This window comes from Macaca nemestrina, chromosome 9 (genome assembly GCF_043159975.1).
Source record: "Macaca nemestrina isolate mMacNem1 chromosome 9, mMacNem.hap1, whole genome shotgun sequence".
Classification (NCBI taxonomy): domain Eukaryota; kingdom Metazoa; phylum Chordata; class Mammalia; order Primates; family Cercopithecidae; genus Macaca; species Macaca nemestrina.
The window spans coordinates 46,125,652-46,144,966 of NC_092133.1; the positions used below are offsets into that span (position 1 = coordinate 46,125,652).

The 19,315-nt window shown below is 43.3% G+C and overlaps 1 protein-coding gene across 4 annotated transcripts in view; it reads right to left on the bottom strand.

Moving 5' to 3' along the window:
* LOC105480926 (3'-phosphoadenosine 5'-phosphosulfate synthase 2) overlaps positions 1-19,315 on the bottom strand; it is a 186,361-nt gene that overhangs the window by 79,543 nt on the left and 87,503 nt on the right. Inside the window, exon 1 of one of the 4 annotated variants that reach the window (XM_011740134.3) lies at positions 10,128-10,283. The exons of 2 other annotated variants lie outside the window; for them this stretch is intronic. In XM_011740134.3, the coding sequence (XP_011738436.1) occupies positions 10,128-10,154 (27 nt within the window). In that variant the 5' untranslated portion in view covers positions 10,155-10,283. Of the gene's footprint in view, positions 1-10,127; positions 10,284-19,315 lie in introns of those variants that run through there. One more of the 4 variants, XM_011740129.3, reaches the window with a different exon arrangement.

Genomic DNA, 19,315 nt, shown 5'->3' on the forward strand with positions numbered 1-19,315 from the left:
CAGGTTGAGTCTGAGAACAAATAACATTTATTTTCCAATTATTCACCTTATGTTACCATAAAGAAAGAAATGCGTGTGAGAGTGAGGGTAACATGTATTTGCTAATTTATGCCACTTACTCTTTTTTAATAAAAGTGCTGGGGAATGTTTCTCAACAGAATTCATTATTATTATCTTGAGATAATAGCAGTAGACAGCTGCCAGATATATTATAAATGAAACAGTAATACATTACTAGTTACCTAATCTAGCTGTGTTGGCTACATAGCATGAAGTCTCATTGCCTCTATGAAATAAACATCTTACTAACCACAGAGAAGCTAGTAAGATTCTAGCTTCTCCTGTGGGTAACTCTCTAAAGACCCATTTCAGTTAAATGAACTCCCTTCAGACTATTTATTCACAACTTGCTTCGTGAGATGGTGAAGAGTCGGTGAGTTAACGTACAGGTCAGTGCTCAATAAATCATGGCAATGAACAGAATACAACAGAGTAGGGATTTTCTAACAAAACATGCTCTAAAAAAAGAAACTTCAGATAAATTCGCACATTCCACAATCGGAATTTTTATGTCTAGGCTTTATTTGATGTCTTCTTATTCTGTTGGCTAACTTAAACACAAAGGTCAAATGAAAAACTATTTTAGTTATGATTTGGTTATTTTTTAGTAACTACTCAAAACATTGTTTTACTAGTGACGCAATGGCCCAAGAGCCATAATTACTCATATAATTTAGGAAAACACTCTATTGGGAGTCAGCAATTTAGTTCCTGGGAAGACCACACATGGTTACTATAATCGACTTCATAGAACTTTGTGAACTTAGGAAGCAATGGAAATGGATGGATTTAGAGGTAAAACTGAACTGAGGCTTTGGTGTATAACTGAACTTGGTCCAGCCTTTACTGAATACAACTTTATCTGCATCGCATGCTATCTAATCAATGGCATCCCTTTTTTTGATAAAAACAATTCAACCATTTGAGAAGGTTTAAGGAAGACTGAGTGAGGTGGGAAAGGGTTTAATTTTCTAAAGAGAAACAGTACAGCCAATCAAAAGTATTTCACAATAGTCAAGTAACATCTTTCAAATACTGCTTTTTGGTCTGTATTTTCCATCCCCAGAATGCCACAATAAAATGCTAAAGCTAAGTCAGAATGTAATAAACCAACTGGGAGGAAGTTTTGTTTATGGCAAACATTTCTTGTTGAATGAAAGAGGAAATAAAGCTATAGAAAATGGGCAGGGCCACTTTCAAAGAGCATGTCATAAAGAAAGAAGTGATAAGTGTGTGGTTGGGTAATTAGAGTTCTAGCTCAGTAGTAGTATCCCCACCCAGTCAACCCAAAGAATGGCCATAGAGCCTGGCACAGCTCTTAACGCTGTATATCAACTGTCATATAAAGGGCTTAAAAGTGAGCTCTTAATTTTCCTTTCCTTCAAAAATACTAGAATTACTTTTAAACACACACACACACTCACTTTTTAAGTAGAGACAGCCTTAATATAGAGTAAATAATGTTCAACTTAGTGGAAAAATGAATGAGGAAACGTAAGAAAAGTCAGCTGGGAATTTTATTGCTTTTAGCTCAAGGCCACTGAAAGACTTACTGGGCAGAACATTGATAAATATAAAGGTGTGGATGGAGTGCTTCAATTAAAAAAGGCAAATGCTGCGTTTAGAATAGACTTAAAGACAGTGAATAGACTAAAAACTATAATTAAAGAATATAAGCCTTTGGTAGCTATTGCTAATTATGACAAATAGAGATCCTGGTTTGGTCATTCAATAAATATTGTTGAGTGAGTGAGGTAAACAAATATATAAGTGAGGATTTTCACAGGAACTGAAAAACGAAAAGATTTTAGAGACCTTAAGGAAACAAAGTAATACACATGGGACCCCCAGCAGAGGGCCAAAAAGTTAATTCATATTTTTAACACTAGCAAATGTATGAAAATAAAATCATCACTAACGCTTGAGTTGCTGACTTTGCTGGAAATTGGGAAGGCATGAATTATTCATAAATTAATAATGATTGGAGGAGGGTGTAGATGAATAGTTTATAGGGATAAAATCTCAGATTTTCTTCTAGGTGGTTTAAATCCATAAAGTCTACAAATGACTTTAAAAGCACACACCCAACATAAATTTTTCTTTAAAAAGTAATTATGGTATGAGACTGGATATAGATGCTTGGTGGATAAAAATCAATACTTTTCATAATAAATCAATAATAAAACATAAAGCAGGTGTTAACTAGACATTTAATCAACTATTGACTAGCAGAGAAATTATCACTATTAATGATGCAGCATTTGACATGATATATTTATGTAACTGTTTTAAAAAATCTTTATTGTCACAGGCTATCTGCTTTTATTGCCAAAAGTTAATATTGATGCTACACAGATTGAGTTTGTCATGTTTATATTACAGTCATGCTTGCACGATAACAATTATAGCAAAATCAACTTCAGTAGTAAATTTGAAATGCAGAAAGGGATGCTGATAAGATTTTAAAGGAAGTCACATCAGTCAACTGATGGAACCCATTTTATACAGCACGTGTCATCAGAGGCAAGTTATATTCAAGTTTTAATACAGTGGCTCTTTTGCACAGAGAAAAAATATTTTCATCTTGTGCACCAATTTATTGTTTGTTTGTTTTTTGAGGTTTTTGTGAGACAGGGTCTCACTCTGTCACCTAGGCTGGAGTGTAGTGGCATGATCATGGCTGACTGCAGCCTTGACCTCTAATACTCAGGTGATCCCACCTCAGCCTCCTGGGTAGCTGGGACTACAGGCCTGCGCCACCCATGCTTGGCTAATTTTTTGCATTTTTGTAGAGACGAGGTTTTGCCACGTTGCCCAGGCTGGTCTCAAACTCCTTCGCTCAAGTGATCCGCCCGCCTCAGCCTCTCAAAGTGCTAGGATTACAGGCATGAGCCACCACACCCAGCCAATTTATTGTAAATTTTTCAAAAATGTGGTGATCAAAAAGACAGGAAAAAGGAACAAGAAGACAAAATGTATAACAAATCCAATGCTATGATAAACCAATTAACCTTTCTGGAAAGCTTTAATCTTTATTAAAATAGAAGCAAAGCAAGCTTGGGTACCCGTCGGAGTCTGAAACAGGGAGTAGTGTCCTGCCCCTGGTGCTGAGCATGGGGAAGAAGGAGGCCAAATAGCCCCGAGGACTCTGAAAGGAGAGGGCATTGGATGTGCTTCTGGTCTCAGAGGAAAAGAGGGTGGGATTCAGCAGCCCCCCAGAGCTTCTCCAAGTCCCTGCATGGTCACAGCAAACTAGGAACCTAGTTCCCACACTCCTGGGAGTAGCGGGGACATGTCAAGGACCTTAACTAGTCCCACCAAATTCATCCCCCACGACCTCAGAGTTGTGCTGGAGCAACAAAACGACCTCAGAGTACCCAGGAGAGCATGAAAGAAGTAAGGAGAGGCCGGGCGCGGTGGCTCAAGCCTGTAATCCCAGCACTTTGGGAGGCCAAGACGAGTGGATCACGAGGTCAGGAGATCGAGACCATCCTGGCTAACATGGTGAAACCCCGTCTCTACTAAAAATACAAAAAAAATTAGCCGGGCGTGGTGGCGGGCGCCTGTAGTCCCAGCTACTCGGAAGGCTGAGGCAGGAGAATGGCGTGAACCCGGAAGGCGGAGCTTGCAGTGAGCTGAGATCCGGCCACTGCACTCCAGCCTGGGTGACAGAGCAAGACTCCGTCTCAAAAAAAAAAAAAAAAAAAAGAAGGAGAGTTGTTGAAACTGAAGGGGCCTTTTAGACAAGAATGCACTTGAATTGGACCAACACTAAGGATTGGACATGACAATGCACATCTCTAAGGATGTCTGCATAGGCAGAGACCACCAAGATAAGGTGAGCACTCCGCACTCCACGCTGTAGCACATCCTAGGGAAAAGGGATTAAATCAAAGATTTTTGACTAGCTACTTGATTGGAGTTCATGTTCATAAAGTACTCCTTTTATGAGAGTGGCACAGGTCTGCTAAGGTATGATAGGAGATGTTAATGATTCACAGAATCTAGAAAGGGTAGAAGTTTCTGTTTCCAGAGTGATGGGTAGGTTATTCAGATTGATGCTTCCACTGAAAATAACTGCAAATGCTAGTAATAATATAGAATAATCTAATTTAAAACAATAGGACAAGCATGGTGGCTCATGCCTGTAATCCCAGCACTTTGGGAGGCCAAGGCAGACGGATCACTTGAGGTCAGGAGTTCGAGACCAGCCTGGCTAACATGGTAAAACCCTGTCTCAACTAAAAATACAAAAATTAGCCGGGTGTGGTGGTGCACACCTGTAATCCCAGCTACTAGGGAGGCTGAGGCATGAGAATCGCTTGAACTCGGGCGGTAGAGGTTGCAATGAGCCAAGATCACACCACAGCACTTGAGCCTGGGTGACAGAGCAACATTCCATCTAAAAACAAAAATAAAACAACAACAACAAAAAAAAAAACATTAAAAATTAAAACAACAAATAGCTGACAAAATAGGAAGAAACTATGAGGCCAAAATCTGGAAGAAAGCAAGAACTCAAAGACATAAGTAAGCAGAGAAGCACTTTTACCTTATAAGGGTATATTTGCTGAGAGGAGCATATATGAACTGATTTTGACAGCTTCACTGAGAGAGGTGGATCAGAAATTAAAGCCCAGAACCCACTCAGGTGAAAAGAAAAAAAGGTCTTCCTCAATTTAAGCTGGGCTCCTAAACACCACACTCTAAAAATAAGAGTGAACCAGAATAAAGCTACCTCCCACTCAGAGAGACCGCAAGGACAATTGTCTTGGCATAGAAAGTGAGTATAAAAGGGGAGGTGGTCCCTGGGAAGTTGTATTCACAATCTGGCCCTCATGTACAAAATAGCAATCGAAATTCATATCACCTAAGTCTTTAAAAAGTGGTAAATTTAAGTTATAGTCCTAGGCTAGGAGTGGGGCCAGACACCTGGCAGAAACAAAAGTAAATCCTCTCTGAAAACAAAGTCGTTCATCCTAGGCTTGAAAGAATCTCTGCAAGTAATTTTTCAGCAGTAATGACAAATACCCAGTCAAAAATTACCAAGCACATAAAGAGAAGAGGGGAGAGTGAGGAATCTAGGAAAAAATATAGATCCTAAGGGCAAATACATCCTCTAATGAATTCTCTAGCCATTTACTCATTCATTCATTCAACGAATATTGAAATATCGAAATCTATGCCAGGATCAATGTCAGGTGCTGGGCATATAAGCTGTTTCAAGCTTCATATGAACAAATCACCTAGGGGCTAAAAGACCAGTTGAGCTGGTGTAATATTTATGTTGATTTACCTTTAGTTTCTGCATTTTCCTAAGACTTCCAAACACAAAGACTAATGAGTGCCCATTACTCTTTAGTGATAGATTTTGAAATAAACAGAAATCGCCTAGGACTGAGATTGACATCATTGATGCCTTTCCCAGACTCTAATTCCCTAAAGGTTCCATATTAGAGCTAAGCCTAATTATCCCCTCAGCAAACCACAGAGTCACATGCATCAAGAGAAAAGTGATAAAAGACAAAGACAATTATCTCAAAGAGACATATAACTGAGTTAACCACATTTATCTTTTAACTGCACCGAAGTCCAAACAGATGATCTCATAAATGGTGATGGCATGAATTGGGAAACACTAATTTTAAGGCACATGTAGGAATGGTTGAAGGCACAGGAAGGGTGAAGAGAAGTTAGTCCAATATTTACTTTACGCATGGATTATCGTTCTTGGCCAAAGTTATTGGCAAAAACTCACCGATACTCTGGTATCTCTACACTAATCATCAACCAGTGTCTTCTATCCAGCTTATCACAATAAGAATTCAAATTGTCACCTCTATATTTCTGCATTTGTTTTTCCTTATTAAGTATTCTGGCTGGCCAAGCACAGTGGCTCAAGCCTACAATCCTAATACTTTGGGAGGCCAAGGCAGGAGGATCTCTTCAGCTCAGGAGTTCAAGACTGGCCAGAGCAACATAGTGAGACCTCATCTCTACCAAACAACAACAACAAAAAAAAAAACTTTAAAAGTTAGCCAGGCATGATGGTGTGCACCTATAGTACCAGGTACTTGGGAGGCTGAGGCAGGAGGATCACTTGAGCCCAGGAGGTCGAGACTGCAGTGACCCATTATAGCACCACTGTACTCCAGCCTGTCTCAAAACAAAACAAAAATACTCTGGCTGTTGTCATTTACTGAGCCTTCAAAACAGTATTATGGGTGCTTTTTTTTCTTTTTAGGTATGCCAAACCATGACAGTATAGTTTAATACAAATGAGATCACTACTGCATATGAAGCACTAACTCTGGGTCTGGCACTGTGTAAGACAATTTTTAGAAGTTATTTACTTTTCACCACAATTGTAAGCGGTAATTTATTATTACCCACATTTTACAGATGAGAAAACTTTAGGCCAAAGCAGTTACATCCTGAAACAGAAGTATGGGGGCGGGGCAAGAGAGTGAGTTTTGATGCTGGACAGACTCGAATTTCAATAGCGCCCTGCCCCTGGTATTTCTCCTCCCCTGAAGACAAAGCTGTTTCCTGAGATGAGAACTACTGTGGGGATGAGATGAAATCCAGTATGTCTGAGTGTCTGGCCTCTAGGAAATGCTTGTTTCTCCCTCCCTCCAGTGGTTACTCATCTAGAAATTCATGTCTTGCCTTAGGTAGTGTCTTTATACAGTTTTAAAAGTAAGTACTTCCAGCTGGGTACAGTGGCTCAAGCCTGCAATCCCAGCACTTTGGAAGGTCAAGGTGGGTGAATCACCTGAGGTCAAGAGTTCGATGCCAGCCTGACTAATGTGGCAAAACCCCGTCTCTACTAAAAATATAAAAATTACCTGGACGTGGTGGTACACACCAGTAGTGCCAGCTACTCAGGAGGCTGAGGCAGGAGAATTGCTTGAACCTGGGAGGCGGAGGTTGCAGTGAGCCAAAATCACTCCTCTGTACTGGGTGACAGAGTGAGACTCCATCTCAAAAAAAAAAAAAAAAAAAAAAAAGTAGCTACTTCTAGAAAAATAATGTTATACTGTACACAGTTCTGAAAATAAGGAAAAGGTAATTAGCAGGGCATGATGGCAGTGCCTATAATCCCAGCTACTTGGGAGGCTGGGGCAAGAGAATGACTTGAACCTGGGAGGCGGAGGTTGCAGTGAGCTAAGATCATGCCAGGCTACTGCACTCCAGCCTGGGTGACAGAGCGAGACTCTGCCTCAAAGAAAAAAAAAGAAAGAAAATAAATAAGGAAAAGGTTGATAATCCCTTACATCTACGGAGAGCGCTGTGGTTTTCAGTATCTTTTCACTCCTTTCCAATTGTTGTCTTATTTGATCCTTCGTAAATAACTTAATATCTCAGTCAATGTTTTCAGATTGGGTGTCTCCAGAACATAACAGCACTGTCTGTGGGCCTTGAAAAATGTTAATCCAGGAAATGATGTAAGAGGAAAGGCCCAGGCCTTTGCCTTCCCTTCTTTCCAGTCCCCTAGAGGCAGTCTGTCCCTTTCCCTCTCCTGGGTGTCTAAGTGTGCCTATAGGGAGTGGGGGTGGGAGGGTAGCCAGGGTTGGAGGTAAGTGAGGGGTGGAAGGGATGAATGTGACTGGTAGCTGTTTCTTCGGTTTCCATGGTAAAGATGCATAGCACAGAAAGAATGTGCTACCTTCCTTTATAAAAGAACACTTCATTTATTTTTTCTACAGCTTATGAAAAAATCATCCTACACTCTTTCATTTAAACCAAAACTATCTCCTCTTCCTAGAGAGGTCCAGAGAGCGTGGCCAAAAAAACCTGGAAAAGAGGTATCTCCCTTTCCCCCTACCCCACCCAGTATACCACCTGGCACACAGTAGGTGCTCAACAAATATTTGAAGTTACTGTAGTGGGTGCTGTGTGAATTAACTATCCTCTGTTGACAGTGCAGTAAACGATGTGATGATTCCTGTAAGACCATAAAAGATCAGCTCAGTCACTCCCAGGCTAGCTTGTGAGGTCAGCAATACTTACTTATCAAATAATTGATTAGTTCAGAGGTCACACAGCGGACAGATTTTGCTTTGGCCTGTAAGGTTTCAAAACACATTGTGAATGAACATTCAAAGCTTGAGAGATTCCACATGCATTTACAGCTGGCTTGCTGTGAATAGTACCGACAGTACCTATCTAGCCCTTTTGGGAACTTGGTTTGGTACATGGGTTATAACTGCGTTAGACTAAATCAAAATTCAGAAAAGTTCCATTTCAGTTAGCTGTTTCAGGAGTTCATTTAATGCTGTATGAAACAGACACACACATATAGCCACCCAACAAAAAACAGAAGGTTCAGAATGTGCAAATACAAAAACCAAACCCTCCAGCCCTCAAATTTCTCACTGCTTCTGACTGTACAGAGCCCCTACAATTGATTTGTAATGACCCTGTTCTCAAACCCTCCTCTTCCTGGGCTCCTGCCAACCAGAGGCATCAAGAGGAGAGACCACCTCGTCCCTTTCTAAGGCTTGACAAAGCCCCCCATCACAACTGAGAAGGAATTCTTGATGCAAGCAGGAAAGTGTGAATTATAACCCCACTGATATAAAAAGCTAGTGGCACAGAGGCTTGCCGTTTAGAAGACACTATTTAGGGTTTTACAGAAATTAATCACATTAAATAGGAATAAAATACAAGTGATTTTCATTTATTATTTTAAAAATATGTTACAATGCTGAGAGTCCCCCACTTAAAAATTACTCCTGAGAAAGGCAACTGGATTTTGATGAAGGTCCCTTCCCACATTGATGTCACCTACACCCTGGACCCTCCTGCTGGTCCAGTATGGTCCCTGGAAGCCACAGAGCCCCCACCCTATTCTCTTGCTGCTCAAGTGACCCTTCCAGTCCTGCATGGCCCCTCCACACTCCTTCCCCACTTCTTGGCTTTATATTTTGTTTTTTTTTAAACCTCTCCCCGGCCCACCACAAATACACCTCAAAGATATTTCGGTAATTCACATTATATAAGAATAAACATTTATCAGGCACCTACTATGTGTCCGTTGCAAGTCTACTCACTAGAGAGAGATCAACCCATTCAGTAACCAGTACAATCACCTGAGGCTTGCAGGATGGTGGCTGAAGATAGAATGTTCAGCGGCCAGACTGCTGAGTGAGATTTTATCAAGGCTTGCTGACCACATCTGAGGTGGCCACAATGCTGTCTAGAAGGCGCCATCCAACTCTATGAGTCTATGATTACTGCTCCCGTTTTTTTTTTTCAGCTTTATTGGGGTGTAATTGACAAATAGAACTGCTGCCATTTTTAAGAATGCAAAATTTATAGGTGCCCATGTTGCTGGGAAAGAAACTTTTCTCTTTGACACGCCCTCATATTTCCCATTAAAAGAGGACAGCTCATCTTATTAATTCTGGGTAAAACTGTGTCTCCTCAACACAGTCCCCTCATCTTACTCCACCAAGCCGAGGGGCACCCTCACCCCTCATTACTGAACTCGAGATGCCACCCGATGCCGAAATCAAGCTAGAGGACTAAATCCCGCCAGCGTAGAAATGCTATTTCCTCCAGTTTGCCTCGGTAATTGCAGTTTCCTCTATGAAAGTCCGTCATTAAAGTCCACTCCAAGGAAGTTCCCATAGACAAAACCCCAGCGACCAGACCTGGCAGAAGGGAGTCAGCTCGATCTGCTCCGAGACCCTACAGAAGAAAAGGCGGGTCTGGAAGAGCTCCTGGGAAAGAAAGGGGATTTCCTGTCCCTGGTCCTGGATATAGATCCAGACCCACTTGAGAAGCTCGGGAGGTCTCTCGCGGGCGTGGCGACCCCAAGGAGCGCAGATTGCCAGAGTCGCAGGGTGGAGAGGGGCTGCAGGGCGACGGCTGCCCCGGGAATTCCACACAGAGCCTCTTTCTCCTGCTTCCCTCCGTGCCCTCCTCTTCCTCCTCCTCCTCGTCCTCCTCCAGACGCCCCATCCCGGGGAGGGTGGGACCCAAGTGCCGGAGGATTGAAGGGTGGGGGTCGGCGCGTGCAGCGCGGTGGCGGGGAGGGAAGCCGGCGCCTGGAAGCCTACCGTCTTTTGCTTCTTGATCCCCGACATGCTGGTTGGCTGCGGCGGAGCCCGGGTCCCGGGAGCAGAGACCAAAGGACGCAGGGGCGGCGGCGGCGGCGGCGGCGGCAGTGGCTGCCGGACTCCCGGGAAGGAGGTATAAAAAGGCTCCGCAGACACGTCGCACTTCCCTTGACCAGCCCCCTTCTCCTACTCCTCCTCCCGCCACGCTCCTCTCCGCCCCGTCGGTTCCGCAAGCAGCGCTCAACCTTGGGGACCCGGCCGCCGCCGCCTGGGCGGGGTCCCCGGCCCGGCCTCTACTCGCGGGCGCGCGCTCCGCCAGCCCTGGTCCCCAGCGAGACCTTGCAGCGGAGCAGCAGATGGCACCCCCGGCGCGCGGCCCGGGGTCAAGTTCACCCTGCCCGCCCCACCCCCGGAGGGTCCCAGAGCCTCCTCCACTCCCCTCACCAGCCTCCCGCGCCTCTTCAAGGAAGTCGTCCTGCGTCTAGGACCTAAGAGCTTATTTGGTTAAGGGCAAAGATGCTTGAAGCCACCAGTTTGTTAGCAGGATCCTCATATGCAGTACTAAAAACGAAGGCCCACATTCATGGATCCTTACAATGCACTCCGCTGAGCTCTGCCTTAATTCTCATGGGCCGCCTCCATTCTGCCCCGACCCCAGGCAGCAAGTCCTACTAACTCCCCATTTTACAAACGAGGCAATTGAGGCTTTCAGACTTTGCCAAGATTATATTCCAAATGAGGGGATTCAAACCCAGGCTGTCAGCCTCCGCAGTGCAGGCTTTCTCCACCAGCATCATCACACATGGTGATCACTCCCAAGGCTCACAGCTTGTCTGTTCACTACGCATCGTGCTGAGGGGGTTACATGCACTTCTTCCATTCCTGCTCACAACAGTATCGTCGGGTTACAGGTATGGACCTGCGGAGGCACGGCCCCTCCTCACAACGTCAAGCAAGTGGCAGTGGCCAATGGAAGTCCAGCGACTTGTTTCAGTACACCCCCAAAGTAGCACTTCTGTCCCACTGGAATGGGCCCCCAGGAGGAGGAAAGGAGGGACAAGTTGAGCAGGACTAGTCCTAGGGCTCCAAGATTTTACCAGAGGTCAGTGTGAGGCAACCCTCTGAAAGAACCCAAATGTCAAGGCCCAGTAGAAGTGAGAGAAGCTCTAGTGACAAGCACTTTGGGGGCAGTCACTGGGTCTCACGCCCCTTGTACCTTAACTGACTCCTTGTATAATGCCACAAACAGATGGATATGACCATACCCTCAAAAGAAGTAACGTGACACACAAGGGCCACACTCTTCATTCCCACTCCAGTGTTCCTGCTGTGAGAGAGTTGGAGTAATATTCTAAGGAGGTGAGAGATGGGACTTTTCTTTCATACCTAATTGTATTTCTGGAAGACTGCCAGCTTTCCAGACAGACACTTGATCTGAGTATTCAGTGACTGCCCTTCGCCATGGGAAGGTGGGAAAGAAAAATAAATCAGGAGTCAGAAACTTAAAAGGCAGCCTGCATGTCTGTACAATCTCGAGTTGTCGCTTATTTATTTTCTTACTCATTTTGAGGAAACTGCCACCACTCCCTTCCAATGTAAGCAGCTAGGGGCAAATACTGAGTTTGAGTTTCTGTTCTGCATACAAACTAGCACATTTTAAATGTATATGAAATTGAAATTGCAACATCCTATTCTTATTTCATTGGAAAAATCCTTTTATATTAGTTTCTGCCATATCTTAGACTCTGCCAGATCTTGCCCGAAGAGAAGGTAAAGTAAGTGTGAATTAAAAAATAGCAATTTGCGGCCAGGCACTGTGGCTCATGCCTGTAATCCCAGCACTTCGGGAGGCCGAAGCGGGCAGATCACCTGAGGTCAGGAGTTCGAGACCAGACTGACCAACATGATGAAACCCTGTCTCTAGTAAAAACACAAAATTAGCCAGGTGTGGTGGCACACGCCTGTAATCCCAGCTACTTGGGAGGCTGAGGCAGGAGAATCGCTTCAACCCGGGAGGCAGAGGCTGCAGTGAGCCAAGATTGTGCCGTTGCACTCCAGCCTGAGTAACAAGAGTGAAACTCCATCTCAAAAAAAAGAAAGAAAGAAAGATAGCAAATTGCATGATTATTATTTTTTTATATTGCATCTAAAAACAAAAAGCTATCTTCTTGAAACAGAATCAAGTTAAGGACAAATACCTAAGGGCTACTTCCTGGGAAAGAAATATATGATTGTTTAGACCTGGTAGATGTTTTGAGATCATTTGTCCAATTTCCCCATTCCTGTATTTTACATATGAGTAATGTAAAACTGGTCCTCAGGGAAGGGAGGGCATCTGACTGTAGTCACTAGTTAGGAACAGAGCTAAGGCTTTAACCCAGGTCAGCCTGACTTCCCAAGTGCTCTGACCCCAAATGTCCTGTCCACTGAGTCACTCAGCTTCCACGCCAACTATTTCAATACCCCCTGATAACTGTAAACGGGACTGCTTATCTTGTTTTAGATTTCATTCATTCTCAAAAAGTATTTTAGAATAGATACTCTTACTGTGAAAATGGAGGCCTCAGTTCTTTTGGACTCAAGCTAGGCTGTTTATGACCCTTTGATGTCACAGATCACCAGTTTAGTCGTGATTCAGCATGGCAGTTTACTAAAAAGCAAAACACTCTCTTTTTGATTTTCTCAGAGTCTTTCATTTTAAAGGCAATTATTTTGATTTCCTTTTCATCTCGCTACCCTCTTGCTCTTAGGAGAGGACATTCTTTCTGAAAAGATATGAGCAACGAGAAACTTGATTTTCGGAGCCTATGATTCTGACATATAGGAACTGGGAGAAGGCTCATTCAGGGGACAGAGGAAGGGTTGAGATCTTCCGCTTCATGCAGACACACAGTCCGTAACTTCTTCAGTCGTGTTCCCTCCAAGACTTCCCTGAAAAGCACCACAGATAACATTGTACCAATTGATCATCCCTGATACTACTGATAACATTTACATGAAGGTTTCCCCTGTACCACCCCCCCCTCCCACCATCATTTTAATTTCTTCCAGAAACTATCTGGGCTTGCATAACTTAATAAAATGGTGATTGCTAGCGGATCCTTATATTTTTTAGAAAATATAGAATCAGTCAGCTCCTCCAAATAAACAGCAGAAGGATATACAAAGAATGCCAGTGTTGGTGAGATGCTTACGCCACAGTTTCTCCAATGCATTTTAGGGGAGCCCATCACATTAGGGGCTCTAACTTGGAGGCAACACCACTGGGTGGTCATTACAAAGGAATGTGACTATATTGCCCCCTCGTGGTTGTAATGCATAAATGCTGAACAAGACCTGAAACCCCCCATACAAAAATAAGTGCAGCATTCCACTGGGTGAAGAGCACTTAGTAAAAATCCTTGAGGATCTGAACACTTTTCCCAGGCACAGGTACTACTTAGATGAGCAAGACGTGGTCCCTGTCTTCAAGAAACTCACAATCTATCGAAAGAGAAAGATACCCGACTCCCTTCCTGCCCCCCACCAGTTTCCCTATCACTTCAGTACATAATTGGAACAGGTAAAGATGATACGTGCATGCCTTAGACATTTTATTTTGACTTAACACATACACGTTACTAATCTTTTGATATGGGGCCAAAGGCTTCTGTTGTGACATGAGTCTACTGATAGGAACTTCATAAACTCCTTTCATTAGGCATCTTCAACAATTTCCAGGTTGGGACTTTATAAAGTGGAGCTTGAAATTAAGGGCACTGAAACAAATCTGAAAGGAGATTCTTTCAAGATTACTACACGCCCCTCCCCTATCTTTGTCTGTAGTTTTGCCTATGGCTCATTCAAAAGTACGATTTCTAGCAACTTATCGTTCCAACGCATCCGTCTGTTTTCATAGAAAACACAACTCTTTTCACTCATGTGCTATTCACTTAAGTGACATCTAACTAAATTACTTAATTAAACTAACAACTACGACTGGCAGACACAGGTTTGAGAACAAACAATGGATCCCAGCAAACACGCAGCTTAGGTGAAGGAGTGGGCATTTCAGTGCATCCTCCTGTTGAAGAACACTGTGGGCATTGGTCATTATTTTCTCTCAAAGAAACCCAGAATGTGGATTAAACTGGTCGGTAAGTTAAAGCAGATTGTGAGCGCACAAAGGAGGGACATGTTGAACTTTGGGAGGAGAGTGGGGACTGATGTCCAGTTTTCTTGGGGAAAGATCATACATGAACTGAGACTTTAAAAAATGGTAGGAGCCAGGTGTGGTGGCTCAGGTCTGTAATCCCAGCATTTTGGGAAGCTGAGGTGGGTGGATCATTTGAGGTCAGGAGTTCGAGACCAACCTGGCCAACATGGTGAAATCCCGTCTCTACTAAGAATACAAAAAAAAAAAAAAAAAGATCCAGGCTTGGTGGTGCGCACCTGTAATCCCAGCTACTCAGGAGGCTGAGGCACGAGAATCACTTGAATCCAGGAGGTAGATGTTGCAGTGAGCTGAGATTGTATCACTGCACTCCAGCATGGGTGACAAAGTGAGACCATGTCTCAAAAGAAAACAAACAAAAAAACACAAGTGGTAGGGTTTTTGTCAGCACTCCCTCCATAAGATGGGTGTGTGTGTAAACTTGAAAATTGTAAAGTAGAGAGATGCATGAAATAACATGGTATGTTCAGAAAATTATAAGTATCTGTATTGCTGATTTTAGGAAATGCAATTGAAGAGTAGGGAAAGTTGTAACAGAGGACCTACCGCATACAATCAGGTGGCAGCATGCTTTTGCACATTCTCTTCTTCATGCGCTTCAGAGTGTGTTAGCCATGTGGCTGGCCTCCCATTTGCTCAGTGGTAATTAGGGACAGTTCCCAGGTCCAAGAAGGAGAAGTCACTGTCCTGAGGTGCCCATGGTCTGATGTGGGAGATGGAGATGTACACAAATAATTCCGATTTTTTTTTCTTTGAAATGGAGTCTCACTCTGTTGCCCAGGCTAGAGTGCAGTGGTGCGATCTCGGATCACTGAAACCTGTGTCGCCTGGGTTCAAGCGGTTCTCCTGCTTCAGCCTCCCAAGTAACTGGTATTACAAGCGCCTGCCACCGCACTTGGCTAAATTTTGTAGTTTTAGTAGAAACGGAGTTTCACAATCTTAGCAAAGCTGATCTTGAACTCCTGACCTCGTCGTCCACCTGCCTCGGCCTCCCAAAGTGCTAGGATTACTGGTGTGAGCCACCGCGCCCAGCTGTACACAAATACTTCTAAGGAAATGTGATTAATTGCTGGAATAAAAGGATATTTAGAGCAATTTTAAAAGTACATAAAAACAGAGGTGATGACTGCTGGACTATGAAGAGATCCTATGACTGGTGATATTTAATCTGAGTTTTCAAGGTTAAAAGGAAGTTAAACAGGAGGCTGATCTGTCACCCTACTGATGGCCAAGGCTGCTTCAGTTGATGCCTTGGGCTCCGTGAGGTATTCACTTTCTACCCTGCTGTTTCTGGTTCTTCCTTCCTGAAGTGCTCCAGGCTATCAGTAAATACCCAGGTATAGTACACAGAGAAAAACTGACAGGCAAACATTGCACTGGCAGCACTGACCCTCTCACCAAAAGGCTGCCCAGAGATGTTAGGTGGCCAGTGGAAAAATCCTCACTCCCAGGCAAAAGTAATGCTCTTCTGCCATTTCTTGAATGGAATCCAGTTTGAAGTTATTGTTTAGTTTTTGTATTCATGTAAAAAGAAGTATATTTATTAGTATACTCACACATTGCATAAAGGAGAAACAATTTGGGTATTTATGGAAATACACTTCAAAATTCAACAAACCTTAGCGAAAACAACAGTTACACTTGTTTAATGTTAGACAAATCATTTACTTCAGTTATTAATAACTAATTGGCTGAGTTTTTCCGACTTCAACAGGTTCTTTTTTTTTTTTTTTTTATAAGAATTGTCTCACTCTTGTCACCCAGGCTGGAGTGCAATGGCGCGATCTCACTGCAACCTCCACCTCCCAGGTTCAAGCTATTCTCCTGCCTCAGCCACCTGAGTAGCTGGGATTACAGGCATCTGCCACCACGCCCAGCTAATTTTTGTACTTTTTGGTAGACACAGGATTTCGCCATGTTGGCCAGGCTGGTCTTGAACTCCTGACCTCAGGTGATCCGCCCGCCTCAGCCCCCCAAAGTGCTGGGATTACAGGCATGAGCCACCGCGCCCGGCTAGGCGTCAGTAGTTTTAAAAGTTTCTCATTAAGAGAATCATTGATTCTCGGCCGGGCGCGGTGGCTCAAGCCTGTAATCCCAGCACTTTGGGAGGCCGAGACGGGCGGATCACGAGGTCAGGAGATCGAGACCATCCTGGCTAACACGGTGAAACCCTGTCTCTACTAAAAAATACAAAAAACTAGCCGGGCGAGGTGGCGGGCGCCTGTAGTCCCAGCTACACAGGAGGCTGAGGCAGGAGAATGGCATAAACCCGGGAGGCGGAGCTTGCAGTGAGCTGAGATCGGGCCACTGCACTCCAGCCTGGGCGGCAGAGCGAGACTCCGTCTCAAAAAAAAAAAAAAAAAAAAAAAGAGAATCATTGATTCTCAAAAATTAGCGTGCCCCAGATCCCCCAGAGGGCTTGTGAAAATCCAGATTGTGCCCCGCCACCCCACCAGCACGTCTCATTCAGAAGTCTAGAGTAGGACACAGAATTTGCATTTCTAAAAGTTCCCAAGGGCTGCTGATGTTGCTGGTTCAGAAACCACAATCTGCAAAACACTGTCCTTGTAGGTCCTCCAACTCACCCACGTTTTAATTTTGTACAATAAATTTAGGAAATAAAGTAGAAAGAGAAGAAATGTATGTGTTGGGGAAACACCTTGGATAATATTGTAAAAATTCATTTATAATGTTTGACTGCAATAAAGCGCCTAAAAGCGTTGTGGGGAAGCAAATAAACTTTACCAAGGAAAGTTCTCAGGGTTGACTAGTCGTTAAAATCACCTGGGAAGCTTAGGGGAAAAAAAAAAAAAAAAAAATCTGCTGCCTGGCTTTTCCTCTCCCCTGCGCCAGAAAATTAAACCCTCAGGTGAGGCTACCGTGCAGCCAGGCGGGGAACAACTAACCCACCATCTTTCCAGCTCCAGCAAGCGCAAAGATCCCCTGGAGTGCTTGTAAAAACACACACTCCTGAATCCTGCCCTGAGAATTCCCCTGCAAGATCGCTTAGCTCTAATTCCAGTGCAGAGCTTTTCATTAGGCCTGAGTGATTTTTCTCTGAAATGCTTTATTTAGTCTGAGTTCTTTCTTTTATCTAAAGGCTTTGGTCTAACAAAAATCAGAAGACTCTAATTATATTTTCTACTCTCCACGCGGAACTCAGAATGGTCTTGCTTGAATGGTAGAGGGTCCAGGATGGGGGAATATTTGGTGTACAAATCAGTTAATACTTTAAAAATATTGTTGGACCATACCATTTTTTTCTAACATTGTTGATTAAATAATCAATACTATTACTGATTTTGTTATTGGAAAGGGATCCTGATCCAGACCTCAGAATCCAGAGAGGGTTCTTGGATCTCTCGAGAGAATTCAGGGCGAGTCCACGGTGCAAAGTGAAATCAAGTTTATTAAGAAAGTAAAGGAATGAAAAAAATGGCTACTCCATAGGCAGAGCAGAACCTTGAGCTGCTCCACTAAGCAGGATACTTAATATTACTTCTTGATTATATACTAAACAAGGGGTGGATTATTCATGAGTTTTCCCAGAAAGGGGTGGGCAATTCCCAGAACTGAGGGTTCCTCTCCTTTTAAACCATATAGGGTAACTTCCTAAGGTTGCCATGGCATCTGTAAACTGTCGTGATACTGATGGGAGTGTCTTTTAGCATTCTAATGAATTATAATTAGCATGTAATGAGCAGAGGACAAGCAGAGGTCACTTTCATGGTCATCTTGGTTTTGGTGGGATTTGGCTGGCTTCTTTACTGCATCCTGTTTATCAGCAAGGTCTTTATGACCTGTATCTTGTGCTGACTTAGAATGCCTAACCTACTGGGAATGCAGCCTAGCAGGTCTCAGTCTTATTTTACCCTGCCCCTGTCCAATATGGAGTCACTCTAGTTCAAATGCCTCAGTTTGTGGTTCCTCATGCATAATGTATAATATTAGCTGGCAGCAGCTACACCTGGCAGTTGTTGGGTGCTAAATCCTTGTTACTACCCACCATGGAGCCCATGGGAGAAGCGGCTCAATTTTATAATGAACTCTTTTGCCCATTTGCCCTTTCAGAATAATTACTGATTTTCTTTCTTAAGCCCCGTGAGCTGCCCCCTAATGTTGTATAAGGCTTCTGATTGAAATTGTTAATAAGTAAATTATACATTATTTTGGGATGAATTGATATAAAGATCAAGTTTCCTCTCTGCCACATGGTATCTCAATCTAGTCAGATTTCTTAGGTCGCATATATAAGTAATTCCTATTAAATTATAAGTGGAATCCCCCACTTTATTCCCCTTCTATCATTCTTGTTTTGGAGAAATGCTATGGATTTGGAGATATTTCTCTATTTGGTTACTTAGTTCATCTTTACTTAAAATTACATATTTACTTAATAAAATTACTCTTTTTTTCCTTAATTTGAATGTTGGGGTTTGAGGAAAAGAGAGTTAACTGATAGTTTCAAGTAGCTGGTAAGCTGAAACAAGTCTGAAAAAATTGTGTGCATTTTGAAGGGCTTTCAGCATTGATGGCTCTTTATTCTAATTCAGTGGCTTGCCTTTCCTCTTTTCTGTCTCTCTCAAGTGTTTCACCAGGCCTGGCACAGTGGCTCATGCCTGTAATCCCAGCACTTTGGGAGGCCAAAGTGGGCGGATCACCTGAGGTCAGGAGTTTGAGACCAGCCTGACCAACATGGTGAAACCCCATCTCTACTAAAAATACAAAAATTAGTCAGACTTGGTGACAGGTGCCTGTCATTCCAGCTACTCAGGACGCTGAGGCAGGAGAATTGCTTGAACTGGGGAGGTGGAGGTTGCAGTGAGCTGAAATCGTACCACTGCATTCCAGCTTGTCCGATGGAGCAAGACTCCATCTCAAACAAAAAATCCACATTCTATGTTAATTTGCTTAGAATAAAAATAAATAAAATTTTTAAATGAACATAAATGTATTATAGATGAATCATGTGACT